This window comes from Zootoca vivipara, chromosome 1 (genome assembly GCF_963506605.1).
Source record: "Zootoca vivipara chromosome 1, rZooViv1.1, whole genome shotgun sequence".
Taxonomy (NCBI): Eukaryota; Metazoa; Chordata; class Lepidosauria; order Squamata; family Lacertidae; genus Zootoca; species Zootoca vivipara.
The window spans coordinates 46,352,548-46,371,216 of NC_083276.1; the positions used below are offsets into that span (position 1 = coordinate 46,352,548).

Genomic DNA, 18,669 nt, shown 5'->3' on the forward strand with positions numbered 1-18,669 from the left:
TATGGAGTCAGACAATTGGTCCATCTATCCTGGGGCCCACAAAGGCTTTCTGTAGCGATGCACAGTCCTCACCCCCTGCCCCCAACACTGCTGAAAAAAAGCATTCTATTGTAACCAATAGAACAGATTGCAGTACTTACCTGAATGTGGTATGTGTGGTGCCCACAACACTTTATCTCATTTGCAAGTGTGCTTATGGGCCCAAGAAGGTTGGTGACCCCTGTTCTAATATTGGACAGGCAGCACCTCATATCACTTGGTACCTAATCCTATCCTATTGACTGGAAATACTGGGGATTGAACCAAGGATCTTTTACATACACAGCAAGTATTCTGGCACTGCCAAAACAATTGAAAACTTAGGAAAAGTGTGATATATACTCTCAATAGACCAATTTCATTTTAAACTGTACTTTAAAAAAAAGCCTAGCAAAAATGACCAATACAATCTGTGACAATGTTTGAAGATCAGTTACAGGGAGCCCCTTGTTTGTGCATATAACATATAACTGAAAACCACTGAAAAAGCCTGAAAATGCATTTCATGCTCTCTCATTGTGCATGCTTGTGCATTGTGCATTCTCTTCACCTCTGCAGGATGGAGAAATACTGAAACTTGTGCTGGTGCTAGCTTTTCTCCCTCTCTCATAATAAGCTGAGTGTTGGAAGATTCAGGACAGACAAAAAGTACTTCTTCATACAACAAACAGTTAACCTATGGAATTTGCCATCACACGTGTTGGTCATTACCTTGGATGGCTTTAAAAGAGGACTGGGCAAATTAATTGAGGATAAGGCTATCACTTGCTACTAGCCATGGTGACTATGTTCTTTCTCTGCTGATGGAGGCAGCATGCCTCTGAATTGCTGGTAACTCACAAGTGGGGAAAGTGTTGTTGTACTCAAGTTCTGCTTGCCACTGTGGGAACAGAAAGTTGGACCAGATGGGCCTTCGATTGGATTCAGCAGGCTCTTAGCATTTCTTTGTTTTTCGAAAAGGATATTTACTGAAAGCTGCATCACACCGTCAACTTTCATTGATCGGTCATCTTCATTACAATCCCCATTTAACCTTTTCTGCCTCCCCTCAAATTCCTTCATTTCTCCATATATTCAAAATAGCCAACTACTGTATAGTAATACAGCACAACAGTCTTTATTTTTTATAAACAAAACTTGCAAGCCTTTTTGAATCACAACCAAATGACCACCACATTAGAGATTAGGGTGGCAGAAAATGTCTTGCTTAAAGTCATCCAGAAAGTCTACAGCTGAACAAAGAATGGAACACGCCAACTGAGGACAGACCATTTCGGTTCTCAGAGTTCCTCATTTTCCCAATTATAAATTCAGTTCTCCACATTTTTGAAGCAATTTGTGTTCATTTTTTTAAAAAAACCCAGTGGAAATTCATCAGCATTTTAGTGAAAATTTCTACTAATAAACTTGATTAATATATGCATTTCTAAAATCAATTTCCCTAAATATAAAACATTTTCCCCTATTATATGAATTTTGGGGCATAACATTTGGTTGGAGAACTGCATCACAAAATTCAGAAAACTGCAGATTTCAAAGGATGGCCGTGTTTCAGTTTCCATAGTGGTTTGAGAAGTGTGAATTAAGCAGTTTCTCATTAAAATGCAAGCAACAGCCAAAATCTCCTTCATCCCTAACCCTAGCTCATAGCTCATGATTTTAACCGCTATACTATACTCATATTTCATGTTCTTAACTCTTGTGCTACACAAGCTTTTGGGTGACTACCTAGGCTTTCATACACATTTTCATTCTGGATTGCCACCTACACATTTCCATCACATGGAAAGCAATGCTTCTTTTGTCAAATTTAGATAAACACACAGCTTAAAAGCTCCCAGCTCAAATAGCAGGAAATATTGCACAACAGAACTGCTCTGTCACCATTTCCCAAATTAATTAGAAATGCTGTTACGACCCTCCCCACCCCTACGTCAGACACATCAATTACAGTGTGTGAAATAGAACAAAAGCCAACACTTCAACCAGTGGGCCCTTAAATAAATTCCTGCACCCATAAAAAGCATTAGAATATGAAAACATTAAAACTGTAGCCACTGGCAGGCTCCTCTGGGAGAATGGGGCCTTTGTTGAGGTCTGTTCAATTCCTCACTGAAGATGCCAGAATGAGGTTTCAAAGGACTACATAAACATTTTAACAAGCTGGCAGGATCGTCCATTATAACTTGACAGAGGCAAATCAAGGGCCGATTTGTTTCCACTCCATCTTCTGGCGAAGGGAAAACATAGAATTGTAAGTGTATGGAAAATACAGGAACTGGCCAGGATTAATCATACGGCTCAGTATGCTGCCGACAGGAGCCCATGCTATAATGAAGTCTGGGCCTGCCCTTCTTCCCTCGTACTGATTCCTACATCATTTCTCAGAGCTAAAATACAGCAGCTGTTGTCCTGTAAAAACTTAGGAAATCAGAGGCCACGTTGAAAAAGTTCAGTGGTACAGAAATCTAATACTGGTAGCCTGATCTGCAAGGGGAGTGTGATGGGTTTTTTTGGGGGGGGTGTATTCGCTCCAAGGTGTCTGCCAAGCAGTGTCCTCAGAACTATAGAATAGTTGTAGCAAACTTCACAGAGTAGGATTGGTGGGGCCGGTAGAACCAGGTATGTGTGTCTGCCTAATTGTTCCTAGCCCTGTACAGATGTACACAGAGGAAGAGTGGGATCAGGTATGCTGTCAGTACAGCTTGCACATGTACAATTGTATGTATACAGGTCTCCACCTGTGTGATCAGGAACCTAGTTTTTTCCATGATTCCCAACTATGCGACATGCAAACTGGAGTTCATATGCAAACATGAAGCTCAACATATCATGGTTGAAAGCAGAAACAGCATATGCAATCTCGCTTCACCTACCAATACGGTATATACAGTAGTTGTTATAGAAAGCAGAGTTCCTGGGTACGCAGAAAGACTCAGATGTAAATATATGCCAGCATATACGGTATACAATAAATGGAGTTTAAGGTACAGGGGTCTGTGGGGGACTTAATGGACTATAAGGTTATCCTGAAGGATTTAAGGCTTGTGGAATGCTCCTCCACCCCCAGGGAGGCTTGCCTGGCACCTTCATTACATATATTTAAGCGCCAAGTGAAAATATTGTTTAATCAGCTGAAGGCCTGGGTGAATAACAATCTATGGCCTTTTAAATGTGTTTGGGGGGATATCAGTTTTGTTTTTGCTTTGTTATTGTTTAGTCGTTCAGTCGTGTCCGACACTTCGTGACCCCATGGACCAGCGCACGCCAGGCACTCCTGTCTTCCACTGCCTCCCGCAGTTTGGTCAAACTCATGTTCGTAGCTTCGAGAACACTGTCCAACCATCTCGTCTTCTGTCGTCCCCTTCTCCTTGTGCCCTCCATCTTTCCCAACATCAGGGTCTTTTCCAGGGAGTCTTCTCTTCTCATGAGGTGGCCAAAGTATTGGCGCCTCAGCTTCAGGATCTGTCCTTCCAGGGAGCACTCAGGGCTGATTTCCTACAGAATGGATAGGTTTGATCTTCTTGCAGTCCATGGGACTCTCAAGAGTTATTATGTTATGTATTTTGCGTTTCTATACTGTAAACTGCCCTGTAATATTCAGATGAAAGATGGTATGTAAATTAAATAAAGAAGAAAAGTCTGAAGTAATTATTTGTCTATCTTTTGAATAAATTTAAATCCCACTTCTGTTTCATGATGGAACCAAAGGCAGCATGCATGTGGTTCCCAGGCTGTCATTCATCCAGGCACTAACCAAACCCAATGAGCTGATGCCCTTATATGCATTATAATATGCAGTACTAAGCTAAAACTTTTTTGCCCAAACAATAGCTTGATATAGCCAGATTTGGTGAGCACTGTAGGAAAAGAATTCTACTGTGTTGGGACAACCAAAGAGAACTCTTCACTGTGTGTTCTATATGTACTGTTTAGTGAAATCTTCAAGAACTGCAATATGGCATGAATGGAGGAGGCCGACTTCCAAAGGTGGAATTACAAGTAGCTAATTCTGTTTAGCTTGCAGTGTAGGCCCAATAGGATTACTCCCTTGTGGATTCAGCAGTATGTAGAACAGTCATTTTAATTTTAGGGATGTGCTTTAAAATGTTTGTTACAGAGGTAAAACATTTCAGTTTTTCTACAAGCAAAAGCAAAAAAATAAAAAATAAAGGGGGAAAAGCATTGCTGTTCCTAAGGCCCACTGACCCCCTTCCAAGTAGGCCTTTTGATAAGGAATCACATCAAAGGACAGATAAGAAATGAAAGATAAACATTTCCCCCTGCTCTTCAAATAACAAGAGGGCAGGGGCAATAGGAAGAAAAACATTCATTTTGTATTCGGGAAAACACTTTTCCAAAAGAAAAAAAGAATCCAGTCTTGGGAGGATGCTGTAGTTAAGGAATTCTCAACACGGCCAAGTGAGTTACATGGGCACATGCATGTAAACAAACATACAGTGTCTGTAAATACAGACACATGCTAGAATGTTAAGGTTCTTGTTTTTTAAAAAAGGTAACTGAGCAATAGATTTTCTGGACTGGGTTTTATGTAGTGAAAAAGCACAGGTGCCTGAAAGTTATTTCCACATATTGAATATAGATGTTAAATCCGACCCATATACTTTATAATACACCTTGTATTTGGGTATAGATAGCCGAGTATAAAATACCCAATGTACAACACACATTTAAACTGTATATTTTTGTCTGCAGAATACACAAAAGTGACAAAGCTTAGGCAATCCATTCCATGCATCCTCTCAACAAAAAGAAACAAGAATCTTGATGAAATCTTACTTGGGTGAATGATCCATCCTCAGTGCACTCTGGAATGAAGACTGCTTCTTGCGGCTTCTTTGCTTGATCCAGAGCTTGAGCCCTTTCTATTCTGCATTTGCTTTGACCAGCATCTGAAGGAGACAAAATCCACTAGAAATTCAAGTAGCAGCAGGCAATACAAGAAACCAACCATTGGTGCTTCCACACATGGGCTATTTAGCAGCAACCAATCATTGTTGCTCTGCTTTAAACTGGAATCAGAATAGCAGCTCTGCTTCAAACGTTCTGGAACCCAAATAACATTTTGCTGCCAAGTGGAGATCCCCCTTAGCTCAGCCCCAACTGTTGGTAGTAGGAACAGAAAGAACAGTCCATTTCAATTCTGCTTCCAGTTCTTAAATTCACGTCTCCACATTTTAAAGCATTTTGTGGATTAAGAGAGAGAGAAAATCCTCGTAAACATTCACCAGCATTTTAGTGCAAATTCCTCTTACCATATTTGTATAAGCCGTTTTGACTAATGTACACATTTATAAACATTTCTCCTAATATATATGTTTGCTAATAATTTCATTTCCCTGCCACCCAAAATATGTATTTTACTGTCTGTTTGGAGAACTTCATCACAAAATTCGGGTAAGCATGAATTTTGAAGGATAGTTGCATATTTGTTCACATATTATTTCAGAAAGTGAAAATTAGATGGATTCAGGTTTAAATACCATGTTGTTGTTTAGTCGTTTAGTCGTGTCTGACTCTTCGTGACCCCATGGACCATAGCACGCCAGGCCATAAAGAAGCAAATTTATCCCCTACCCTTGGATGAGAGGAAAATTTTTAATTGAAACCATTATATTGGGGGGGGGGTGTTAAATACTCCACCCCTGTCACTGCAATCCAAATCATCACTGCCTCCTATGCTGCAATTTGGCAGAGGGGGGAGGGCGGGAGAAGAATCTGATGGAGAGGCATTATTACAGGTAAAGGGAAGGGTTAAAGTTGAGCCTCCAGAGGACCTTCAGACCATAAAGAAGAAAATGTCTAGAGAGAGCTTCCGGGTTCAGCGCCAGCGTCGATCGGCGGGGCTTCGTCTCGTCTCCGAGACGGCCCGTCTCTGCTAGGAGTGGGGAGGGCAGCGAGAGCGACGCTGCGCCCCTTAGAACCTCGGGAAGGGCGTCCCGAGGGCAATTTGCTCGGCACAGACCCAATCCGGACTCCCCAACTCTTCGGCTAGCTCTAATAAGAGCTCCGGAGCGAGGAGGGTAGAAGTCGCGGGGGCCATTTTGAGCGGCAACGTTATTCTAGCAGGGAGAAGCTTCAAGCCGAAGGCGGAGAGCGCTGGATTCTTCCGAAAATAAAACGATTGGAAAAGACTGTAAGTAATCTCATGATTTGGATTATTATAAAACAATTTGGATCTGGGAGAGAGGGGAGAAAAGAGGAAGCCACCCCCCCCCCACGGCAACAAAAGAGACAGTAAATAGAAACCCGAAGCCATAAACAGAAGATTTACAATTCAAAGGATCCCTCAAAGGCATCAAAGAGAATCTCCCCTTTGATGCAGGGTGAAAAGGGGAGAGAGACTGCGGTTTATGACTGCCCTGCAATAAGAGGTACAGCCTAAGAAAAAACCTTTCCACTCGGGAGCCGGCAGCCCAGACAACCCAGTGAGTTGTCAGGATTTATAAGTCAAATTTTACTTCACTTTGTATTTCTGGACTTTGTGGAATTTCTTTTTTGGCTTAAGTGTTTGTGAAATGTGAGTTCGAACTTTATTGTCAATAAGACTTGAAGAATGCAGCCAGCTTGTTAAAATGGAGTCGAAAAATAAACTGTGATCATATTCCACCCCACGTGACAAGTTTTGACCTTGGCAGGACTGAAATATGTCAACAAAAAAGTGTTCCCCTGAGTTCCAGCGGTCTGTTTTGACCTTAATGTGGGAAACAAGAATAGAGTTATGTCAAGAGGAGACACGACGGCAAGAGTTACAGGAAAAATTCCAGGAGGTGATGGCGGAATATGATTTTTTAGGAGATGAAGCTTTTGACACTGAAAAAGATGAATGTGAGAATGACAATGATGGGGAAGGAAAAGAAGAAGATGAGGATTGTGATGATTCAACACAAAATGAAGCACACCACGAAAAAAATGATGACTCTACTCTACAAAAAGTTGGATGGAGTGCCCTGCTTTTGAGGGGGGCACGATTGGTATCATTGGAACTCCAGAACGCCCACAGGGAAGAAGGAAAAAATATGCAGAGAAGAGAAGAAATTCAGGGGTCCTGTATGGTGGCCTGGATGACAAAAGACTGTAAACAGGGGGTGGGGTGAAGGGAAAGTGATGTTGTGATTAAGGATGGATTAACAGGTTTATAACTGGTCTGCTGATTTTGGAATTTGCTGGATTGGGGGGGGAAGCCGGCAATCGGGGATGTAAGGTTAAATTGAGAATAGTTATAGTTTTAAAAGTGAATGGATTTTGGAAAATGTGAAAATATGGAGGCTTATAGAGGGAGAAAAAACAAAAAATTAGGCACGGGAAGAGAAAATGGGAGTTTGATTTCTCAGTGATTTGAATATTAGATGAAAATGTTAACAATTGATTTATAAGTTGTATAAGATGCAAAGGTGTATTTTTATAAAGTAAGAAACTGTTGCAGATGATAAAAAAGGGATGAAAACCGGGGAAGGGGGGGGAGGGGAAGCCCACAAAATATGGTTTTACAACTATGAATGCAAGAAAAATTTTTTGTTTTGTATTGTTTTTTCTTTTTTCTTTTTTCGCCCTTTCTTTTTTTTCCCCTTTTTTCCTATTTCTATTTTTCTCTTTTTTTTTTTTTTGGTATGACAATAGATGGTTGGATGGATGTCCTCCTGCGTACTGCCCTGGTTTGCTGGAGCTCCCTGGTGGCAGGGGGGGGCTTTGGGGTCAGGGGAGGGGGGGGAGGACAGAAACCCAAGCATAAAATGGACCATCTCTGACTGTTCACATACATGGGATACTTCTGTGGCAGGGGAGGACCCATGTGGGTGGGTAGGAAGGAGGTGGAAAAGGGGTTTAAGTATGTACCTTTTTTTTGCTTTTTTGTATTTTGTAAAATTAATAAAAAGTATGTTCAAAAAAAAAAAAAAAAAATGTCTAGAGAAATCCATATAAGTGGCCAAGCTATTGAACAGTTACACAATTGGTCATCTCATCTGGGGAAAGGTATAGCTGTTCCACTGAGTTGAAAAAGAAACAGCTCTAAGGGAGGAAAACAGAATCTGAAAATGGAAAAGCAGGAGGACACCTTGCAGAGGTACCAAAATGGAGTGAATGAAATATAGCCTGTAAAATAAACTCACTCACGGTGCACTTTTATCTCTTCACGCTCGATTAATATAACTTTGCTATCTTATTTTATCTGTTAAGTGCCTTGAGGCCCTGTCAGGGGAAAAGGTGGGGAATGAATGAATGAATGAATATGCACCATGTGAAGAATACAGTGTAAAGCTGTATATAAATTGTTGACATAAATAATGCTAGCCATTTCCTCCTCAACGAATTTTTATTTGCAAATATAGTTAATCCTAGGAGGTACTTAGGGTATCTAGCTTCATGCAAGAATCAACTTGCAGTTTGAGAAAAAGACAAAACACTCCCATACCATTGTCAATAAAGCCAATTTCAGTTCCTTACCTTTACATCTGCCTCGATGAACCACACTCAGGCTTGCATCCCTGCATTTTGCTCTCTGATAGTCACACATCGACTCGTATGTCCTGCCATCTGAAGCACAGAGGGGCTTGGTTGGGGACCTGGAGCAGTGGAGGTTACATTGCGGGTCTCTGTCACGATCACTTATTAAAAACTAAAGGTGAAAAATAGGAAGCAAAATATATGTTTTTTTAAATAAATAAATAAAAATGAAGTACTATAAATTTTAATATATTTTGTTTACTTTTTTCTAGCATTATTAATGTTTGCATATATATCCTCCCTGAAGATATTCTCCCTTGCTTTGTCTGGTTCATCAGCTATGGTCACTGCTGGACAGGGATAGCCAGACCACTACAGTCCCTGTGTTGATCACTTCAAAACTGGACTTCTGCAATTCACTGTATGTGGGGCTGCCCTTCAGAAGCTCCAGCTGATTCAGAATGGGGCAGCCAGACTGCTGGTGGGGGCGCATGGCTGGTGCTATGGGATGCCTCTGTTAAAACAGGTGCACTGGCTGCCCATCCACTACCAAGCCAGGTTCAAGGCCCTTGTATTAATGTACCAAGCCCTGAACGACTTAGGCCTAGGACACCTTAGGGACCACCTGAATCCTTATATCCCAACTCAATCATGGAGGTCATCTGCAGGAATGTCACTGGCTGTCCCTCAAGTTTGTGAAGCCTGTTTGATATCAACATGAAACAGAACTTTTACTGTCATTGACCAAATGCCTACTGATTCAGTCTTTAAACACCTGCTGACACGTCTTCTATTCCACCAGGCTTATGCAGGCAATTAAAAATACACCTTTCCATGATAGTTAGTTGATGGTCTCTTAGTTTATTTTATTGTCATTCGTTTGTGTGTGTGTGTGTGTGTGTAACTGCTTTGATTTTTTATGGTATATAAATACTTTTATAAAGAAATAAAATAAACAATGGATCCAGATAACTGTTGGCCTAGGAGAGCAGTGCAGTGTCCACTAATGCAAGCTTTCTGCATACTTCCGAAGAGCCAGTTCAAAAGGCGAAAGTCTTAGCATTCCCTTCAGTTTACCTTATCACTTTCCCCAAGGATCCAACCATATTTACAACAGAACCGTCCCAAGAGACCAGCATGCAGATAGTGGAATGCCCCACAAGGAAAAGTCAGAGTCACTGCTGTAATCACCGTTCTCACAATTGTTGCAAGAGTTGTGTAAACCTTTATGCATTTCTTTATTACTACATTTATAGCCCCCTTTTCCTGAAAGTTGCTCAAGTTGACATGTGATTTTCCCACTCTTTATCTTCACAACAACTCTGTGAGGTGGGGTAGGCAAATAGAAGATGTCTAGCAAAAGGTCACCCTGCAATCTTCAAGACCAAATCGATCTGACACGAGGTTTTCCAGACCTTAGTTTGAACACTCTAATCACTACACCACATACGCTCTCTTTCAAAAGTGAAGAGAACAGGGATATAAATCTGTTAGATGTTTTCCAAGTCCAAAGCTGCTAAAAACACACAATGTTCCAGGCTTGCTGACCTGGCCAAAGCTGGCTTTTCTGAAGTGTGCAGCTTCACACAGTTACCTCATTTTCAATACCAAAACCCTAAGCTCTACAGCAGGCATCCCCAAACTGTGGGCCCTCCAGATGTTTTGGCCTACAACTCCCATGGTCCCTAGCTAAGAGAACCAGTGGTCAGGGATTATGGGAATTATAGTCCAAAAACATCTGGAGGGCCGAAGTTTGGGGATGCCTGCTCTACAGATTTAAAATCAAATTATTCTCTATGCCAACTCACTCTTGTCAAGGAGGAAGCCTATACAATTAAGAGCTGACAGAAGACACATGAATTCTACACTTCATGCAATGTAGGCCATGGTTCTGCATCCCCTGCCCCTTTTAATCTACAATTTTGCCTCTTGTCTAAACATTACACAATTTTCCAGGGTTTGGGAGGTTTTATTTTGTTTTATTTTGCCATGTGTTCGGTGATGGTGCAGATGTTAAATAAAAATCTGTATAAAATAGCCTATCCTGCTTTTTTTTGCCAGTGCTTTTTTTGCAATAGTACTCACCAGTACATAGTACCATAACCTCTTTTCTTGCTGTCCATGGCAGCCATTTTGTGCTGGTGCCCACTGCATTTTTATCAAGGTTTGAGTATCAGCACCTCATTTTTTTTAACCAAAAAAAGAGCACCGCACACCAGATTTTGAAAAGCTGAGGAAGGGTCATGACTATGTAGGTATTTTTGCAGCTGCATTTTAAAGCAGTACATGCATTTAAGGCTGGATAGAGAGTTTCTCCCTTGCCTTGCGGGGGTCAAATCATGGGTCCACATAAAATAAGCATCCTGTCTCAAACAGGCAGCCAGTTCTGAATGTGTTTAACAGCACAATATATTTATATTTCACAGTCTGTCAACTGAGGCTCATTTTCTTGAGCTACCTGTTCTGCATGTAAATCACGACTTTTAAATGGCACAGTTGCAGCTTTTGATTGTAATCTCTGGAGGTCCAATATCAAGTGTACAGAGAAAGCAAACACTTGGGATACTCTATGTAACCCCACCCCTAATAATAATAATAATTATTATTATTATTATTTTATACCCCGCCCTTCCCAGTCAAGACCAGGCTCAGGGCGGCTAACAGCAAAAATCAACGCAAGTATAAAAGAAACAATTCAATTAAAATGCAGATTAATACAATGTTAAAATTCAATTTTAAAATTAAAAATCTTCAAGTAAGATAAAACCATTATAAAATAAAACCTTAGGGGAGGGTAACCCCGGGGTCAGACTGCGTCAGTCCAAAGGCCAAGCGGAACAGCTCTGTCTTGCAAGCCCTACGAAAAGATGACAAATCCCGCACTACTACTACTACTTCAGAACTGGCCCATTTTAGATAATAGAAAAGTGGGTTCGGGGGGGGGGGTACAAGCAGGTAAATGCCAGTGTTGAATACTTTAGGCTTACGCTCTGTACCTAAGTTTCAGGATTCAACTATCTTTTGAATCCTGCTATAATACAGCACCTGCGCCTACAACAGAATTTTACAGTAGCCTCTCTCTTCTAAATGCACAAATTCTTGGGTGACTGCTAGAGGAAGCCTTTCTGAAGTATTCAAAAGAGGACTTAAACCCTTTACTTTTGAACATGCATTTACACAGGTGCGCGTTTATAGCTGCTTCCCCGACTAGCTCCAGCCTCCTCTGACCTGGGAAGGCAGCAGAGGTGAGATAAGAGAGGTCAGAAGATAGCTAAATTTGCCAAGCAAGAGCATCTGCTCTGTCTCTCCACACATCAGCACCACCACTGACAAAAACAACAAACACTGATTAAAGAACTTTTAATGTCTGTGAGAAAAAACAGATTTCTTGCAGCTGCTCAGTAGCTGGAAGCACTTTTAGGATTTTGCTTGGGAAGGGTCTGTCCAGACAAAGGGGGGGGGGAGGTTTGGTGGTCACTCATTTAGGGCTCCCATCTGTGCACAATGCACATCATAACCTACAATTGAGCAGTTTGGGCAAGCCTTTGTGAAGCTGCAATCAGCACCCAAAGAACTTCCCTGCAGCAGAAAGAACAAATTTGCACTGATTATCGCCATTCAACCAAGGAAGAGGAAGTGAGAGATAGAAAACAAAGGAGCTGGGGCAGGAGAGATGCCCTCACAGCCAAATGATACTATCATCTGTGTGTATGACATGAAAAGTATGGCATCTATTCTTTTTCTTTGCCGCACAAGTTATCTTAGTATCTTTTTTCCAATCTACAAACGGAGAACTGAGACCTCATTTGCAAAGCAACCAGATGCTGAAATGTGCAGCAAGCCTATATCAAAGATAGATGCATCAAAGCACACCATCTTGCTTTATTGCCACAGTCATCCTTTACAGCTGTAACTTAATCCATCATTAGCATTCATGTGTGTTTTTCCTTAAGTCCTCTTAAGGTGGCATCATGACTACTTGGCTCAGTCAATTTATACACAAACAAAAATTCTAATGCATCCCTTCTAAACTAAGTAAACAATGCAGATCTCCACAAGCTACAGGCTGTGTAAATATCAAAATGTTGAAGGTACCGTGGATTAACACAACAGCAGGCTATTCCATATAAACAAAGCTGTACAGTGGTACCTCTGTTTATGAACTTAATCCATTCCGGAAGTCCGTTCTTAAACAGAAATCGTTCTTAAACCAAGGTGCGCTTTCCCTAATGAGACGTCCCGCCGCCGGTGCCCTTCCACCGTTCGGCTTCTGTTCTTAGACCGAGATAAAGTTCGCAAACCGGAACACTACTTCCAGTTTTGCGGAGTTCGTAAACAGAATAGTTCGTAAACAGGGCTGTTCTTAAACCGAGGCACCACTGTATGGGGTTGTATCAGTCATAGTCAAAACAGACTGGCTGAAATTAATGGTCTTAGCTAACTTAGGTCCACTGATTTCAGGGTAGAATTTAGTCGGCTACAACCCATAAGCATTTTGACATTTCCCCCTTCAAATTCTAGGGTGCCAAATTTTCCTTCTGGCTTCATCTTAAAGTAGTAATATTAATGGGTTACTGTTGCCTTTTTTCTGTTTGATTTGCCGAGGAATCAAACCAATCCTAGTGTTGTTTCCTGGTAGATCAAAGACGAGCAGAGTTAGCATGATGATCAATTGTATCACAAACACAACTAAGGCAACACCAAGCCCCTTAACTATGCGTATTATTCCATATGAGAGTTATTTTACACACGGAGACAATAATTTAGTGTGTCTGCTGCTGCTTAATGAACTTGCTGTTTTAGCAACCGTTTTACTTGTTTTCAACACCTGTTAAAATGTTGTCAGAAGCACCAATACGTAACGGACAATTCACAATTCTAGTCCAAAACTAAAATTTTATATGTCCTTCATGTTTGCAGACAGTAAATATGTGGATGTAGGTACACATGGTGCTTTAGGATGCTACAGGGACAGGATCACTGAAGCTCACTGGTTGCACAGCAGTATGTGTTGATGAAATTCACTCTGCCCAATATCACATCTCCATCTGTTGACTTAAGGGTGACTGGTTTTTAATGCTACACTTATTGCTTTAATCCATCACCTGTCTCCTAGTGGAGATAAATGCTCTGACCTGGAGATAATTTCCTATAAATACACAGCATTTAAGAAATGTACCAAGAAATATTTGCAGCCAAGAAACGAAATAAATCAGGTCTTGAATTTAGGGTAGGAGACACAACATTTGGGTGATATAAGCTGAGCTCTTCCGATTTGCCAAGTGGTAAAATACTTATGCTCACCTTATGCTGTATGTTTCTCCTCCTCACATAATTGGTTCCTCCCTTATAAGGAAACACTAAGATACAGGTGTCAGGGCAGAAAGTAAATTATACAACACATTACAGGAGAAGAAAGGGTAAAGAAAAGACGTCTTGTGCTAAGAGAGTAGCTCTGCACTTAGCAGTGGTTTTTCCATTTAACCTTCCAGCATATACAGTATTTTGAATTTCAGGATAAAGCCATTACTGTACAGCTTTCCTTGTTACAATAACCAGAGGCAACTGTAACTTAATACCCGGTACTAATGCAACTGGTATTTTAAACTTAGTTTTTTCCTGGACAAATTTGAACTTGTGTCATTTTTAAGCCACCTTCATTCTAATGTATTATTGCAAGGGGCTATTGAACATTCTACGTTTCCCAAATATGTAACAACACAGTAGCCTAGTTTGCATGACATGGAAACACTGGACAAACCTTGACTACAACTACTGGTTAGTGAAGTGAGAGCTTAACCACAAACCCAGGCTCACACAACATACAGTACTAATTCAGTCTATGGCTTAGTGTACCACAACAGCTAAAGGACCAAGAAGAAGCAAAGTGGCTGAAAGCTCCTGCCTGGGAGTCCACACATTCATGTTGGATCAATGGTGTGTTAAAGCATTTCCATGCTAAAGACTAGTCAAGCCACCATAAATAATATGCAACTTGAATTAGAGCCACATTGACAAAAAGCTGATTTCTGCAATCAGTTGTGAACATTATAATATGGATCACATGCAGGTTGCAAACAGTGAAGAAATAGGGTTGGGAGACCAGGTCAACTGACAGATCAAACACTGTCAGGCAGAGACATGGAACATCTGCTGCATCCACAGCTAGGAACTCAACACATACTGTGCAATTCATTACACAAAACAAAGGAAAAGAAATGGGACAGGAAGTTGGGAGGCAGACGCAGACAATCTTCCTTTTTGGGGTAGCAGACCAGAAAGCAAACAAGCCAGGAAGACCAATTCTCCCCTTCCTGCTCACCCCACAATGGCTTGCAACCCTGTTCCAACTGACAAGTAGACCAGTATTATTTTATGCCTCTATTCTAGCAGTCATTAAGGAATGTATAAAGGTTGTAACCATTTAGGGCTTTTAAAGTTATATGCATATAGCTCAGTCGGTAGAGCATGAGACTCTTAATCTCAGGGTTGTGGGTTCAAGTCCCACGTTGCACAAAAAGATTCCTGCATAGCAGGGGGTTGGACTAGATTACCCTAGGGATCCCTTCCAACTCTACGATTCTATGATTCTAAGGTGTGTAATAGGAGGCATTACAGAGGGGCATTCAATGAATCTGAATGTTTGAAGAGCCAAGGCAGATAAAAGGTAGTACAGTAAGCCAGCAATGTGCATTTAACTTGTGCACATTCAGCTTTATGTGCGGGGGGGGGGGGGTTTGAAAGGGGACAAGGTTCTGGGGGAAATGACCTTGGCAACCCTACCTGCCATTGAATCCAATGTGTTTTGACTATACACAATTGTGGCTTTAAGTGCAATCCCCTGAACATAACCTCTATGCAAATTGCTGATTTAATGCAGCACATTGTAAACTATAGAATTCACTCCCACAAGAGGCGGGTGATTGCGACCGACTTCGATGATTTTAAAAAGAGGATCAGACAAACTCATGGAGGACAAAGCTATCCATGGCTACAAGCCACAATGGCTAGGTCAGTTGCTGGGAGTTGCAAGTAAGGAGAACACGATGGTGACCAGGTCCTGCTTGTGGGCTTTCCATGAGCACCTGGTTGGCCACTGGGAACAGGATGCTGGATTAGATGGGCCTTTGTCCTGACCCAGCAGGGCTGTTCTTATGTTCTTATTACAAGAGCATATTCATTTTACTGGACAACTTATTATACACCTTGTTCCTGCTGCATGAAATTGTTCCTTTTTTTTTAAAGCCTCCATTGATTTACTGCATTATAATTGTGAGGATCCAAGTGAACTGCTCAGCTTTTAGACAGTCCCACTCTTCATGAAGTTCAAGTTGGTTTTTCTTGTGTAGTTCTTCTTGCAGATCCTTGAGGAGTCTCACTTTGGGGCAGGTTCCTATAAGCTTCCTGCAGCATAAATGACTAAAAGGAGTTATCTTGTATTTCAGTGCAGCTATATTCTGTCCAAGTGTCTATATTTTGTACAGCTCCTGCTTTGGGATGCATCCAGTGTAGTCTGGGGGGTCAGAGTGCTGAGACTCAGAGAAGAGCAAAGAGGCTTTACCTGAACTCAGGGTGCAAAAGGGCTTTGCAATAGCAATGTAGAAGATCGGTTTCAATTTGCGCAACTCAAGAGACCCCATGTCCTCTGCCAGTTAGAGAAATGTTTTGAAATACTCCAATGGTTTTCTCACTGAACTGCACCCACGCTAATCACAGCCTATCCAAACTCACAGCAAAGGTAACAGAGCTGCACATGTTTTGCATTTTACATGGGAGACCACCAACAGAATATTTATTGTTTTGTGGAGGAGACAAAAATTGAGTTTGACTGCTTGTGGTCACTGAAGTCCTTGAGTACTTTCTGGGGGAAAGCAGATCTATGTTGTGCCCTACCCTTAGGACTCAAGGCACATGGCAATTCTATACAATATGAAGCCACCCAGTTTCCTATCTGGAGATTCACAATTTAAATTCGGGCAAAAGAGGAGGGGAAGGAAAGGGGACAAACACGGCCCACTACTCTCTTTGGCAGTAAGAGCTGTTTGACATTGGAACCGACTCCCATGAGATGTGGTGGAATCTCCTTCCTTGGAGGTTTTTAAGCAGATGTTGGATGGCCATCATGTATATTTTAGTTGAGATTCCTGCATTTCAGGGGGTTGGATTAGAAAGATGACCATCTGAGTCCCTTCCAACTCAACAGTTCTATGATTATATGAACTGTGTATCTTAAGATGCAGACTTCATGCCAATCCACTTGGATCTTGACAGCAGCTTTTTTATTATCAACTATCAAATTTATAATGCTTTGATTGAAGCAAAGCCACAAGACGACCCAGCTGAGTTTTGCGGCTCATCTGCTGCTTGTTGTATTTAAAAGCCTCTCATAGACTGTCCTTCAGTTTTTGCTGATTAGGTCTACGGACCCTGAGCATGAAGAAATGTGTGTCTGTGTGTAGTCAAAACATTTCCTCACAAATGAGATAAAGAAGCTTGTTGAGAAGATTATATTGGGAACATTTTTTTCATCAACACAACCCGATTCTCAGGTCTTCTAGTGCTGTTTTCCCCAGATGGAGAAAGTACATACAAGTCCTTTCTGTTTCTCAAACATAAGCAACCAGAATAAGTTTGGGAATTGTTGCTCTATGCAAGGTAATTCAGTGTACACAAACTGGTGGGCATGGGAAGGCTCATTTTGGTATGGCTTATGGGTTCATTCTGTCAGGCCACACGTGCTTTGCATTTTTGTTGACACTATATGTAAACTTCTGCTTAGAAAGGGATTAACATTAATTCTGTGAACAGAGTATTTATGCAAGGGTATCCAGGACACATTTTGATATGTGCCAGACAGAAGACACATGTACTCCTAAATACAAACTGCATCTTAAGATACAATCTGATGGATTCTCACGTCATTTGTCCGAGTATTATTCATATAGAGGCAACATTATCTTGCAATGGGAAGAAGCCAGCTTCCTTTTTGAGAGACACCACAAGTATCCTTGGCACTCTTATTTAAGGAAACGAAACCCTTGAGCCCTACCCCTGGACTTCTCACCACTCAGCGAATGAACAGTGTTTTAACAGGGGAATTCGTATGTTTTTCAGTGCACCACGCTCTCAGGCATTAAATGTTTTTTAATTTGCTTATACGTAATCTGTGCTGGGCCCTTCCAAACACTTAAAATTCTCATACAAACCTCTTAGCAGATCATCTGCAATAATTCTGATCCATACAGCATCTCTTCCACATAACTGATGTTGCAGGGCTGGGCACAATCTTATTTACTGCTTGCTTGTGGATATGTTATTGGCAGGGAGCGGGGGTTTAAGAAAACACATTGGAACTTGGAAGATGTTAAAGAGCTGTGTGTCATGATTCTGGAAACATGAACATTTGTTTTTGGTTTTGTACAATAAGGCCTGTAGGGAAGGAAGAGTAAGAAACTATTTACAAGCTACTTGAACACTAGTTGCATATGCCAATACATCTTGAAGTGTAGAGCTGTCACCCATGCTGGGTAATTTCTTGTGGTTGCAAAGTCAGAATCTAAAACCCACAAGCACGCAGTTTAAATGTATTGCGAGCAATGGAGGCTGTATCCACTGTTGGTAATACTCAGAACAGACCCACTGAAATTGATGGTCATGACTACCTCAAATGCATTAATGTAAATGGGTCTACTCTGAGTTGGACCCAACCCTGAAGCAGCAATAGAATTCCAACACAAGAAATGAGAAGGAAGACTTTAGTCATCATTTCACCACAGGAAAGGAATTTATTATGACTAACTGGCCAAGATAGTATTTAGTATTGAAGCCATGAACTGCCTCACATATTTAAGTACACTAGTCAATACATCACATCCAATGAAAGAACAATCACACTGAGCACATACTTTCATAAGCTATTTATAAACCTAAGCAAAGTTTTAAAATTAGGATGTGCAGGCAAATATTATGTTGTGCTTTTCTCCTGAAAGGGGTTAAAACAGCTCTACAGCCTGTGTTCAGCACTGTGGAAGAACAGTATTTTTCCTACTTATCCCAACCAATAAAATATATTAGGCTTCTGGTAAGGAATTGGGGGAGAGAGAGGGAGAGAGAGGAGATGGTTCCCAATTCCTACCCCACACAGCAAAAATATTATGAGCAAGC

General features: G+C 41.2%; 1 protein-coding gene and 1 non-coding gene across 2 annotated transcripts in view; one reads left to right on the plus strand and one right to left on the minus strand.

The window, feature by feature from the left end:
- Positions 1 to 18,669, minus strand: part of SMOC1 (SPARC related modular calcium binding 1) — a 69,808-nt gene that overhangs the window by 44,895 nt on the left and 6,244 nt on the right. Inside the window, exons 2-3 of the mRNA XM_035113442.2 lie at positions 8,506 to 8,677; positions 4,840 to 4,952 (exon numbers count right to left, since the gene is read on the minus strand). Coding sequence (XP_034969333.1) covers positions 4,840 to 4,952; positions 8,506 to 8,677 — 285 coding nt within the window. The remainder of the gene's footprint in view (positions 1 to 4,839; positions 4,953 to 8,505; positions 8,678 to 18,669) is intronic.
- TRNAK-CUU (transfer RNA lysine (anticodon CUU)) lies at positions 14,949 to 15,021 on the plus strand. The gene has a single exon. It is a non-coding gene; the product is annotated as a tRNA-Lys (tRNA).